The 13,819-nt window shown below is 39.5% G+C and overlaps 1 protein-coding gene across 5 annotated transcripts; it reads left to right on the forward strand.

Annotated features, from left to right (window-relative positions):
- The first annotated feature begins 276 nt into the window (after window positions 1–276).
- Window positions 277–9,050, forward strand: LOC109876503 (GTPase IMAP family member 7). 5 transcript variants are annotated; one of them, XM_020468908.2, is made up of 6 exons: window positions 277–388; window positions 1,281–1,426; window positions 3,429–3,524; window positions 3,801–4,113; window positions 4,374–4,482; window positions 4,593–9,050. In XM_020468908.2, the coding sequence occupies exons 4-6, from the start codon at window positions 3,829–3,831 to the stop codon at window positions 5,474–5,476; spliced, it is 1,278 nt and encodes a 425-aa protein (XP_020324497.2). In that variant the 5' UTR covers window positions 277–388; window positions 1,281–1,426; window positions 3,429–3,524; window positions 3,801–3,828; the 3' UTR covers window positions 5,477–9,050. The 5 variants fall into 5 exon arrangements, with proteins under 5 accessions (XP_020324497.2, XP_031655296.1, XP_020324498.2 ...); XM_031799436.1 differs by having other exon boundaries at window positions 3,825–4,113; XM_020468909.2 differs by having other exon boundaries at window positions 3,857–4,113.
- Window positions 9,051–13,819: the final 4,769 nt, after the last annotated feature.

Raw genomic sequence — 13,819 nt, forward strand, 5'->3', positions numbered from 1 at the left:
GAGTTACAGGGTGTGTTTAGTGGTGGTGTCCCATCCTCCCAGCCTGGTGGCAAGGTGCATTAGCATATAGGGTCAAAGTAGTGGAATGGATTGGTGGTTTTTATTTGTATTTTTACGAAATAGTGATATATATATATGTGTAGGGTGGTGCAATATTTTATTTTCCTTCCTTTTTTAATTTGTATCACAAAATGTAACGTGATTGAACACCAACTCCCGAACAGTAGTTGGCCGCATTCACAAACTAAATGTGCAAACGCTATGATACCTAAAGAACAAGAAGAAGACAGATTGAGAGGGACAGACTTTTTTCTTTTTTTTACATGAGAAGCTCACTTTCACGCTAAACTCGTCATCTTCTCTTATCAGCAGGATATAATATAGAGAGGTAAGATGGATATCGATTTTGAGACATGTGACATGTAGTATTTTCGTATTTTTGTATACACTTTCATATTAATTCGAAATTCCTGTTCTTTTTAAAAGATTTCTCACCAGCTCTGGTAAATGTCAACACAACACTGAGCTTATACCAAGCGTTTTATTTTCAAAGCCTTTAACATTGAATTCAGCTCGTGAAATGCTAATTTTGCTTTTTGCAACCCGCGGAACCAACTTTGAAGATGACTACCACAAAAAGTAAAATCCATTGATATGTTAGCGAAAGTGAATAAACATATTTGTCTTCGTAAAATTTATTTTATATTATAAGTTACATTTTATCACCAAAGCACACCCTAATTGTACTGTATAAAGTTGTTGAATCAAATTTCAATCACTCTAGAATATTTATCTTAGTATTTAAACTAGAAAAGGTATGAACAAAACATTGACAAATACTGTAAACTTGTCATAGGTAGCTATGTAGAAATTGCTCTGGTTGATAACATTCTAATGGTCCTTCTCTTATTTCAGTTCATGTGACAAAACAAGATATCCATTGTGCCATTATTAAATGCTGTGAAACATATTTTCAATAACCCAAAACACAGTATTTTTCAGCTGTCTGAAGCTGATCTACAAAAACGAAAGTTCAAAGACCCAAAAATGAAACTTATGAACGGGAAGCATAGAAACGGCCGTACATAGAATGCATCTATCGCTCAGACATGCTCAGACATGCTTTCAATGAGAGTGACAGATCTACAACTCACATTTCTATGTGAATTTGGTTGCGTCGCCCAAAAACCGACATACTTGCGCCTAGATTACGCATTTTATTAATTGAGCCTTTTCAGTCTTGTTTGTGTTTGTGCCCATTGTTGTACTTTGTATCATAGCATCATAAAGTGGCTGCCAATCCTGATTACCAAGCAATTGATTTGCCAAGAGATAGAGATAAAGAAAATATAGGTTCTGTCCCAGGGGAAACGGATACATTGCTGCCAACCCAAGTAACTGATAACATGAGCTCGGATGAAACGAGGTAAGTGGAGTTTCCTATTATCTATAGTCAGTGAAGTGTTACCAATTCAATTATGCGAGAGAAAAACTAGACATTTTAGAACAACATTTGTAGCTATAAAATTACATGTTTCGTGATTGTATTTCATTCTAAATATGAACAGTAATGTCCAAATAAAGTAGGACCAGTTTTAACTCAAGCTGTAGTTGAAAATCGTATTATTTTTGTCCCAAAACACCTGTGCCTTACAGCAGGAACAGTGATCGGTCCATGTGTCAACCAATAAAGTTCAACCGTACCTCTGTGAAATGTTGAGATGAGATCTTCTGAAATATTTGTCTACAGTGGATTCGGAAAGTATTCAGATCCCATGACTTTTTCCACATTTGATTATGTCACATCCTTTTTCTAAAATGGATTAAATAGTTTCCCCCCTCATCAATATACACACAATACCCATAATGACAAAGCAAAAACAGGTTATTACAAATAAAAAACTGATATCACATTTACATAACTGTTCAAACTCTTTACTCAGTACTTTGTTGAAGCACCTTTGGCAGCGATTACAGCCTTGAGTCTTCTTGGGTATGACGCTGCAGGATTGGCACACCTGTATTTGGGAGTTTCTCCCATTCTCCTCTGCAGATCCTCTCAAACTCTGTCTGGTTGGATGTGTAATGTCGCTGCACAGCTATTTTCAGGTCTCCAGAGATGTTCGATCGGGTTCAAGTTCAGGCTCTGGCGGTCCACTCAAGGACATTGAGACTTGTCCCGAAGCCACTCCTGCGTTGTCTTGGCTGTGTGCTTAGGGTCGTTGTCCTGTTGGAAGGTGAACCTTCATGCCAATCTGAGGTCGTGCGTGCTCTGGAGCAGGTTTTCATCAAGGATCTCTCTGTACTTTGCTCTGTTAATCTTTCCCTCGATTCTGACTAGTCTCCCAGTCCCTGCCGCTGAAAAACATCCCCACAAAATGATGCTGCCATCACCATGCTTCACCATAGGGATGGTGCCTGGTTTCCTCCAGAAGTGACACTTGGTATTCAGGCCAAAGAGTTCAATATTGGTTTCATCAGACCAGAGAATCTTGTTTCTCCTGGTCTGAGTCCTGACTCCAAGCAGGCTGTCGTGTCCCTTTTATTGAGGCGTGGCTTCCGTCTGGCCACTCTACCATAACATACCTGATTGATGGAGTGCTGCAGAAATGGTTGTCCTTCTGGAAGGTTCTCCCATCTCCACAGCGGAACTCTGGAGCTCTGTCAGAGTGACCATCGGGTTCTTGGTGACCTCCCTGGCCAAGGCCCTTCTCCCCTGATTGCTCAGTTTGACAGGGTGGCCAGCTCTAGGAAGAGTCTTGGTGGTTTCATACTTCTTCCATTTAATAATGATTGAGGCCACTGTATTTTTGGGGACCTTCAATGCTGCAGAAATGTTTTGGTATGATTCCCCAGATCTGTGCCTCGACACAATCCTGTCTCGGAGCTCTACGGACAATTCCTTCGACCTCATGGCTTGGTTTCCGCTCTGACATGCACTGTGAACTGCGTGACCTTATACATTATTTATATTGTAAATCATGTCCATTCAATTGAATTTACCACAGGTGGACTCCAATCAAGGTGTAGAAACATCTCAAGGATGAATCAATGGAAACATGATGCACCTGAGCTCAATTTCGAATCTCATAGCAAAGGGTCTGAATACTTATGTAAATAAGGTATTTAATTTTTATAATTTAGCAAACATTTAAAAAAAAAACTATTTTTGATTTGTCATTATGGGTTGTTGTGTGCAGATTGATGAATTCAACCCATTTTAGAAAAAGCCTGAAATGTAACAAAATGTGGGAAAAAATCAAGGGATCTGAATACTTTCTGAATGCCCTGTAAAACATGAGTCAATCTTTACAAACCGACCTGCAAACTTCTACTCTCCCCAAGAAAAAAACATGGATGACTTTTTAGATTTCCAACCACTTTTGACAAACATTTCAAACACTTCTCTTTCTGTCTGTTGTTGCTAGGAGCCAGCAGATGGAGACAGAGTACTCACTGTATACAGTCGCCTCAGCAGACAGTGAGATTGATTTATATGGATCTGGTCTTCATATAAATCAGAGGTACAGTATGTATGCCCATAATGTAAACCAGATATACACCTTTGTTTTGGTGTTATGAGGAATCCTAGCCTGAGCTATTTATTGATTTCCTATAATGTAAAAGTGTTTGTTGTTCATAGTACTGAATGCTGTCTTATCTACTATCATGTACCATGATGAGGTGGCAGGTAGCCTGGCGGTTAATGTGTTATAAACGTGCATGTGTTATAAACGTGCATGTGTTATAAACGTGCATGTGTTATAAATGTGCATGTGTTATAAATGTGCATGTAACAGGTAAAAGCTTGAACCTTCCTACAGCCCTATGGTTGAGGACCCTCTGCCTGCTTTAGGCCAGATGCAGGATAGCAGAATAGTCCATGGTACCAGACTGGACTGTACCATATGTGTGCAGCACAGTGACGAAGCTGTGAAGTTCTGCCAGGACTGCAAGGCTACTTTCTGTGAGAACCATGTTAGAGACCACTACCAGGCCCCGGGACTGATGAAACACACATTGGTGGAGGACACTGAAGGAAGGAAAACCGTTCCAAATGTAGACTATCACGTCCATGAAACATATGTTGAAACAGAACAAACTGCGACTCAGGTAGAGTTTCCTTCGTTTCCAGTGAAATGTCTATTTGGTCCCCTGATAGAAATTGTCAAGAAAGGTTGGGTAGGGTTGCAAAATGATGGTAACTTTCCTTAAATTCCCTGGTTTTCCAGAAATTAGGATTCTGGATTTCCTGCTCGTTCAACTGAGATTACTAGAAAACCTGTGAATTTGGGAAAAGTTACCAAAAATCTGCAATCCTAATAGTGACCTACAGTATATACATGACGTAGTTCCTTGACTCTCCTTCGTAGGTCTGCTCATGGAAAACAGCCTTCTTCATCAGTCTTCTGGGGATTCTCATACTGGTACTTGCCCTGGTAGGACTTGTATGTTATACACGATTGTGTGTCACTGTACACGGTGAGTTTACTCATTTTTTCTTTATTTCTCATTTTGTTCCAGTATTAATGTTATTCACTTATACAATTGAAGCTTGTTTAACCTATTTTAAATGTCCTGCATCTCTGCAGGGTCTGAGGTGGGATTTCAGCAACGGATTGTTCTGCTGGGGAAGTCTGGATCAGAGAAGAGAGCATCAGGAAACACCATCCTGGGAAGAGAGGCCTTTAGAGTGGAGGCTTCACCTTCGTATGGGCCACAGTGTGAGGAACAAGATGCTTTTGTGGGCCGAAATAACATAACTATGATTAACACCCCAGATGTGTTGCCATCTGAGGAAGTTGCAGGTAAAGTAGCTCAATGCATCAACATCTCAACACCTCACGTGTTCCTGCTGGTGATCAGGTTGTGCAACTGGGGCACAGAAGAGGAGAAGAAAACGGTCAAATGGATGAATGAGAACTTTGAGGAGGAGGCCCTTAAATACACCATGGTGCTGTTCACTGGTGGAGACCAGCTAGAAGGGAAACCAGTGGAGGAGTATCTAAAGGACAACAGTGATTCCCTAAAGCTTCTCAGTATGTGTGGTGGTAGACATCACGTCTTCATTAACAAAGGACAGAATGACTTCACTCAGGTCACAGAGCTGCTGGAGAAGATAGACGGATTATTGAATGAGAATAGGGGATACTATCATGTGACAAACATCTTGACCCGGAGGGCGGAGGAGATCAGGAGGAGGGAGGAGGCTCTGAGAAAGATACTGGAACAGGAGGTTAGAAAGAGGGATGCAGCCATAGCAACGATAAGAGAGGAGGAGGAGAAAAAGAGGGATGCAGCCATAGCAACGATAAGAGAGGAGGAGGAGAAAAGGAGGGAGACTGAAGAGAGAAAAGTCTGTGAGGGGGAAGATGAAGGCAGGAAGGTCATTGATAATCTGGCATTGAAAGTCTCAGGCTCAAAAATGTATGTAGGAGTAACAGTGATCACAATGATCATACTGATTGTCCTTTAATGATCCTAAACTGAACATTAGGGAGTCTCTTCATTCATCATCTGAACATTAGGGAGTCTCTTCAATCATCATCTGAACATTAGAGAGTCTCTTCAATCATCATCTGAACATTAGAGAGTCTCTTCATTCATCATCTGAACATTAGAGAGTCTCTTCAATCATCATCTGAACATTAGAGAGTCTCTTCAATCATCATCTGAACATTAGGGAGTCTCTTCAATCATCATCTGAACATTAGAGAGTCTCTTCAATCATCATCTAAACATTAGGGAGTCTCTTCATTCATCATCTGAACATTAGAGAGTCTCTTCAATCATCATCTAAACATTAGGGAGTCTCTTCAATCATCATCTAAACATTCGGGAGTCTTCATTCATCATCTAAACATTAGGGAGTCTCTTCAATCATCATCTGAACATTAGGGAGTCTTCATTCATCATCTAAACATTAGGGAGTCTCTTCAATCATCATCTAAACATTAGGGAGTCTTCATTCATCATCTAAACATTAGGGAGTCTCTTCAATCATCATCTGAACATTAGGGAGTCTTCATTCATCATCTAAACATTAGGGAGTCTCTTCAATCATCATCTAAACATTAGGGAGTCTTCATTCATCATCTGAACATTAGTGAGTCTCTTCAATCATCATCTGAACATTAGAGAGTCTCTTCATTCATCATCTGAACATTAGGGAGTCTCTTCATTCATCATCTGAACATTAGAGAGTCTCTTCATTCAGCATCTGAACATTAGAGAGTCTCTTCAATCATCATCTGAACATTAGGGAGTCTCTTCAATCATCATCTGAACATTAGGAGGTCTCTTCAATCATCATCTAAACATTAGGGAGTCTTCATTCATCATCTAAACATTAGGGAGTCTTCATTCATCATCTAAACATTAGGGAGTCTCTTCAATCATCATCTAAACATTAGGGAGTCTTCATTCATCATCTAAACATTAGGGAGTCTCTTCAATCATCATCTGAACATTAGGGAGTCTCTTCATTCATCATCTGAACATTAGAGAGTCTCTTCAATCATCATCTAAACATTAGAGAGTCTCTTCAATCATCATCTGAACATTAGGGAGTCTCTTCATTCATCATCTGAACATTAGAGAGTCTCTTCAATCATCATCTAAACATTAGAGAGTCTCTTCAATCATCATCTAAACATTAGAGAGTCTCTTCAATCATCATCTAAACATTAGGGAGTCTCTTCATTCATCATCTGAACATTAGGGAGTCTCTTCAATCATCATCTAAACATTAGAGAGTCTCTTCAATCATCATCTGAACATTAGAGAGTCTCTTCAATCATCATCTAAACATTAGGGAGTCTTCATTCATCATCTAAACATTAGGGAGTCTCTTCATTCATCATCTGAACATTAGGGAGTCTTCATTCATCATCTGAACATTAGAGAGTCTCTTCATTCAGCATCTGAACATTAGAGAGTCTCTTCAATCATCATCTGAACATTAGGGAGTCTCTTCAATCATCATCTGAACATTAGGAGGTCTCTTCAATCATCATCTAAACATTAGGGAGTCTTCATTCATCATCTAAACATTAGGGAGTCTTCATTCATCATCTAAACATTAGGGAGTCTCTTCAATCATCATCTAAACATTAGGGAGTCTTCATTCATCATCTAAACATTAGGGAGTCTCTTCAATCATCATCTGAACATTAGGGAGTCTCTTCATTCATCATCTGAACATTAGAGAGTCTCTTCAATCATCATCTAAACATTAGAGAGTCTCTTCAATCATCATCTGAACATTAGGGAGTCTCTTCATTCATCATCTGAACATTAGAGAGTCTCTTCAATCATCATCTAAACATTAGAGAGTCTCTTCAATCATCATCTAAACATTAGAGAGTCTCTTCAATCATCATCTAAACATTAGGGAGTCTCTTCATTCATCATCTGAACATTAGGGAGTCTCTTCAATCATCATCTAAACATTAGAGAGTCTCTTCAATCATCATCTGAACATTAGAGAGTCTCTTCAATCATCATCTAAACATTAGGGAGTCTTCATTCATCATCTAAACATTAGGGAGTCTCTTCATTCATCATCTGAACATTAGGGAGTCTTCATTCATCATCTAAACATTAGGGAGTCTCTTCATTCATCATCTGAACATTAGGGAGTCTTCATTCATCATCTGAACATTAGGGAGTCTTCATTCATCATCTAAACATTAGGGAGTCTCTTCATTCATCATCTGAACATTAGGGAGTCTTCAATCATCATCTAAACATTAGGGAGTCTCTTCAATCATCATCTGAACATTAGGGAGTCTCTTCATTCATCATCTGAACATTAGGGAGTCTCTTCATTCATCATCTGAACATTAGGGAGTCTTCATTCATCATCTAAACATTAGGGAGTCTCTTCATTCATCATCTGAACATTAGGGAGTCTCTTCAATCATCATCTCTTATTGTAAAGCAGGGTGACCTCTGAAAACAAAACAAGTTTGCAGATGAAAATGATAAATAAGTTAATTTATTAATTGTTGATCAATACTTTAATTGATTAATTGTTAGAAGTGGTTTTATATATTCTTTATGAACATATCTCCCATTATAACCTGGTGTTTAGAGAAATATAAGATCCCTGCACTTTCTGCAATGGGTGAACAAATAATGCAGTGTCATGTGTTATGCAATATAAATGTCAAAACGGTCCAGGAATACAGTTGAATCATCATACAGCTGTGTTGGGTTTGTTTGTTGCAGTATTTTCAAAGTTATATTAACTTGGCCTGGTAATTCACTATACTGTAGCTGTGTCTCATGAAGTGCTGGACCCAGTTTAAATGTCCTTTATATAACCAATGTCAGAACATCAATGTAAAATATCAATTATGCATTTTGTACCACGTCAGGGAAGAGCAGTTGGCTAAACTACTACCGGGAACTGCTCAGTGCCAGAGGCCAGCTAGTTACTGGGTCGTTTCACAATAAGAGTGCCTTTTGCGTCCCTTTGATATCTTGTTAGAGGTTCACCTAGTGGTCATGATGTGGGCTGTACTAAATGTTTGATGTATTATAATAATTGATTATGCTGATGTTGTATTAATAGAAGGGGAGGGGTTATAAGACCCCGCCCTCCTTACATTTATAGGGTCCTAGACTACAGATTCACAATATATATTCATTACAGAGGTTTAATGTTGTTCCACAGTTGTTTTCTAGTCTCTCTGCCTCTTATAAAGAAACTGTCTGAGAAATGTGTGACTGTGAAGACAGAACTCTGCAGTAAGCGATAAGAGACTAGTCAGACATTCCACTATAAATCAACTTGTACATTTACTGCTGAGCCTTTAGATAACACTAAAAGTATTGTTTAAGTAGCTGTGTAGGCATGGTTTTGGTCTCATGAGTAGAAGGTAATGGCGTAGGCAGTTGCATCACAGGGGGTTGACTACAAGCACTAAAAGTAACTTGGGACATTTTCTATTTTGCAGAACTTACTCGGAAACATGCGTGCTATGTTCCTGTTGTCAACTTCTGTCTGCAATTGCATTAATAAATGAATGAATGATTTAATTAAAGATATTGTCAGAATGCTAATTTCACCAATGAGCCAATGATTGACAAGGAACGAACCCCAACCACCTTAAGTAGAAATTGTGCACCAATATTGGATTAGAAAAGCCTGTTATATTAACAAAGCGCCCTTTAATATAGATTAAATGGAGAATTCCATTACATTTTTTTTAAATATAAATAACGCCTTACTGAAGTTCCAAAACTTAACATTTTGACATGTACCTCCCCATTGTCACTTCTAGAAAGATTTTAATCGAGTAATTCCCAACATTTTTCACCATCATTGTAAAGACCTAGTTATTTTGTTGCTTTGACAAAGTCATTTCTAAAGATGATTTATTTCATGTGATTAGTGATTAATTTGAGTCTGCCCCTCATTTTAAGGTCAACCCTGTTACGTGAACTGAACTCTTGTTGGTGAAATGGTATGGTGAAACTATTCCTTTAAAAAATATGTTTTCAAAAGAAACATTGAACATCTAATAGTCAAATCACAGAGTAAAAGCAGGTGATGGTTCTACTCTTTATCAATTCTCTGCTGTTTTGTGGTGGGAAATTGAGCAGGGCGGTATAACACCAACTGTTACCCATGTGAAGCTTGCATTCTATTGCCACTCCATTGTGATTTTCTGGATTTTTTTTCTCATTTTGTCTGTCATAGTTGAAGTGTACCTATGATGAAAATTACAGGCCTCTCTCATATTTTTAAGTGGGAGAACTTGCACAATTGGTGGCCGACTAAATACTTCTTTGCCCCACTGTATGTACTTGCGAGGTATCATGTTACAAAAGGTGTGCGCAGCTGCAAATATCGGACTCTACCCAAGCGCACGCAGGTAGATATATGCACGTGAAGCTTGTACTATAGCTTCACATGCATATTACTGAATGTAGCGACCACACCTGTAAAATCCATATCCAAGAGCACACGGGCACGCACCCCGGGAGAAGTGGAGAAAACCTGGACCCAGACATCATTTTAAGAATCAGGTCAGAGTTGTTCATTGATTAATCGTTAGAAGCATTTTTTGTAGATTTTTTAAGATTGAAAATATGGTGTTTAGAGGCATATAAGATATATGGACTTTTATGTAGAATTAACAATGTGAATGGTAAAGTGGGGGGTTAAGGCCTCTTGGTAAATCTCTAGATGGCATCGAGTTTCCTTTAAAAATACTCTAACTGAGATCAAGGTTGACCCTTCAGTTTAAAACTACATTATTGATTTATTACATTTGACAACTTTGATTGAATGGAGAACTGTCTCCATCCTGTCTACTGTCTGACTACCCAGTAGAGGTCAGTATAGTCAAGGATATTAGTCAGTCTGTCTACTGTCTGACTACCCAGTAGAGGTCAGTATAGTCAAGGATATTAGTCAGTCTGTCTACTGTCTGACTACCCAGTAGAGGTCAGTATAGTCAAGGATATTAGTCAGTCTGTCTACTGTCTGACTACCCAGTAGAGGTCAGTATAGTCAAGGATATTAGTCAGTCTGTATACTGTCTGACTACCCAGTAGAGGTCAGTATAGTCAAGGATATTAGTCAATCTGTCTACTGTCTGACTACCCAGTAGAGGGCAGTATAGTCAAGGATATTAATCAGTCTGTCTACAGATTATTTTTCATATTGTCCCAAAAACAGGGCCCATATTCACAAATAGTCTCAGAGTAGGAGTGCTGATATAGGATCATAATGAATCAGAGGGGGACCTGATCCTAGATTAACACTCCTACTCTAAGACACTTGATTAATACTGGCTCCTGAACTCTGTGTAGGACTATCTAAAAAGTGAGGGAAAATAGACTTGTACCTGCAACCTAAAGAAAGGCATTTTGTACATGTTAACTGACCACTTGCACATTTATCTGTAAGCCTAATGTAGACAATCCATCCTTCAATAAAACCAGTTTCAGGTCTTTATACCTACTCAGCATGACTTAATAATGTGTTACATCACTCTGTATGTTATGTTGGCTTATCCAAACATGCCCCCATAGATACAGAGACAAAAATATGATTATGTCGGTGGGATGAGTGACAATGCACAGGAAGTGTATAGTTTACAGGCCGTCATGTTCAATAAATCCTCTATAAGGTATATTCTCTATACCCCCTATAGGTTTACATTTGGTGAATCAATACATCATGTCTAATGTTATTATATTATTCTGAATCTGTACATTACACTGAGAATGCCATGAATAAAGCATAACAAATCAATCCTATCTAAGCATCTGGGATATCAGATTGGGGATTGAGTATTATATTATACAGCCAAATACACCATATCACGAAGCTAAAGTCTTGGAATTCAGCTATCTGCTTGGCCGTCCCCTAGACGAGTGTTTCAGAACATTAACAACAGAACTAAAGTCTTGGAATTCAGCTATCTGCTTGGCCGTCCCCTAGACGAGCGTTTCAGAACATTAACAACAGAACTAAAGTCTTGGAATTCAGCTATCTGCTTGGCCGTCCCCTAGACGAATGTTTGAGAACATTAACAACAGAACTAAAGTCTTGGAATTCAGCTATCTGCTTGGCCGTCCCCTAGACGAGCGTTTGAGAACATTAACAACAGAACTAAAGTCTTGGAATTCAGCTATCTGCTTGGCCGTCCCCTAGACGAGTGTTTCAGAACATTAACAACAGAACTAAAGTCTTGGAATTCAGCTATCTGCTTGGCCGTCCCCTAGACGAGCGTTTCAGAACATTAACAACAGAACTAAAGTCTTGGAATTCAGCTATCTGCTTGGCCGTCCCCTAGACGAATGTTTGAGAACATTAACAACAGAACTAAAGTCTTGGAATTCAGCTATCTGCTTGGCCGTCCCCTAGACGAGCGTTTGAGAACATTAACAACAGAACTAAAGTCTTGGAATTCAGCTATCTGCTTGGCCGTCCCCTAGACGAGTGTTTGAGAACATTAACAACAGAACTAAAGTCTTGGAATTCAGCTATCTGCTTGGCCGTCCCCTAGACGAGCGTTTCAGAACATTAACAACAGAACTAAAGTCTTGGAATTCAGCTATCTGCTTGACCGTCCCCTAGACGAGCGTTTGAGAACATTAACAACAGAACTAAAGTCTTGGAATTCAGCTATCTGCTTGGCCGTCCCCTAGACGAGCGTTTGAGAACATTAACAACAGAACTAAAGTCTTGGATCAGTTATTTTTCCTTTAGAAGAAAACGACTTGATATTGAACATGACTCTGCATTCCCAAATAACACCCTGTTGCCCACATTTAGCAGACATGCTTATCCAGAGCGACTTACAGGCACAATTAGGGTTAAGTGCCTTGCTCAAGGGAACATCGACACATTTTTTCACCTAGTCGACTCAGGGATTCAAACCAGCGACCTTTCAGTTTACCGGCCCAACACTCGTAACTGCTAGGCTGCCTGCCACCCAGGGACCTGTACAAGATAGTGTTATAGAGGGAATAGGCAGGGTGCTGCTAGGCTACCTGCCACCCAGGGACCTGTACAAGATAGTGTTATAGAGGGAATAGGAAGGGTGCTGCTAGGCTGCCTGCCACCCAGGGCCCTGTACAAGATAGTGTTATAGAGGGAATAGGCAGGGTGCCATTTGGGACATCCTCTGGCACCTCCAAGGGGCCTTTACATGTCTTGAAGGGCCCTTGAAAAGGTCCCTTGATTCCCTTCCCTGTACTGTATAGGGGGAAAGTCCCACTTTTACTTGTTGTTCCCTCTCACTTCAGCGATGTCCACCCTCTCGTGTTTGTTTTGTCATTGTTATTAGGGGGGGGGGGACGAGCTTCCTGTGATTAACAATATTACATTGACCTCGACTCCTGCCGGACCAGCCCAAGCTATTTCATATTGAATGCATTTTCCTGTGTTTAGGAATGTTTTAGTCTCCTTTTGAGGCTGTGATACTCGTTAGGAACAATGAAACATTATGAACAATATGTAGGAAGATGTGTGGCATTATTTGAGAGTAGACTCATAGCCACAAGTGATTCTGACTACTAGTTCCTCTCCCCATGGGGACATCAATCAAAATGTCAGCTATGGTTCTAAGTGCCAACATGGTCTTGTATCACTTCCTAAAAGATAAACTGAGGCTGAGTCCCAAATGAAATGGCACCCTATTATGTAGTCAAAAGTAGTGCAATATGTAGGCAATAGGATGCAATTTGGGATGCACACTGAGTCTATGACTCCCTTGTGGAACTTGTGACGTCATTGTTGATCAATTGTCCCGCTATGTAGGACTCCAAGATTCCAATTTAGCCGTGCAGGTATTTTGTCTCTCCCTGTATTGTTCACTCTAAAGGACCCTGATTGTTTTCGGGACAATAATTTGTCTTTATTACACAAAAAATAAACCTTCCTGTTTGCCTAGGATTTCCTCTTGTTTTCTACATGGCTGCAGTGAAAACACTTCCACACACAATAATATAATCCACTGATGTATTAGGTCTTTGTTTGAATTCAGATGGGCTTCGGTGATTAAATGTGTATTTATGGACAACATCATCATCAACAATAACAGAACTGAGTCTTTTGAAGGTGACTGTTCACCCTAAATCTTGTTGACAATATTCTCTCGACTACTGTTGTTGTATCGCTATTCATTCTGATTCTGATTTAACGTTGGGTGTTTGTCTCCCCCTTCTGGCAGCTTTTTATAAGCAGTTTTCTTCCTTTTGTGACGTCAGTGAACATGATTTCACATGTGGAGTTCCACAAGGTTTGATTTCTGGTCTGGCACTGTTCGGTTTATATATGTTACTCATAGGCAGT

Source organism: Oncorhynchus kisutch, linkage group LG20, assembly GCF_002021735.2.
Source record: "Oncorhynchus kisutch isolate 150728-3 linkage group LG20, Okis_V2, whole genome shotgun sequence".
In the NCBI taxonomy this organism is placed as follows: domain Eukaryota; kingdom Metazoa; phylum Chordata; class Actinopteri; order Salmoniformes; family Salmonidae; genus Oncorhynchus; species Oncorhynchus kisutch.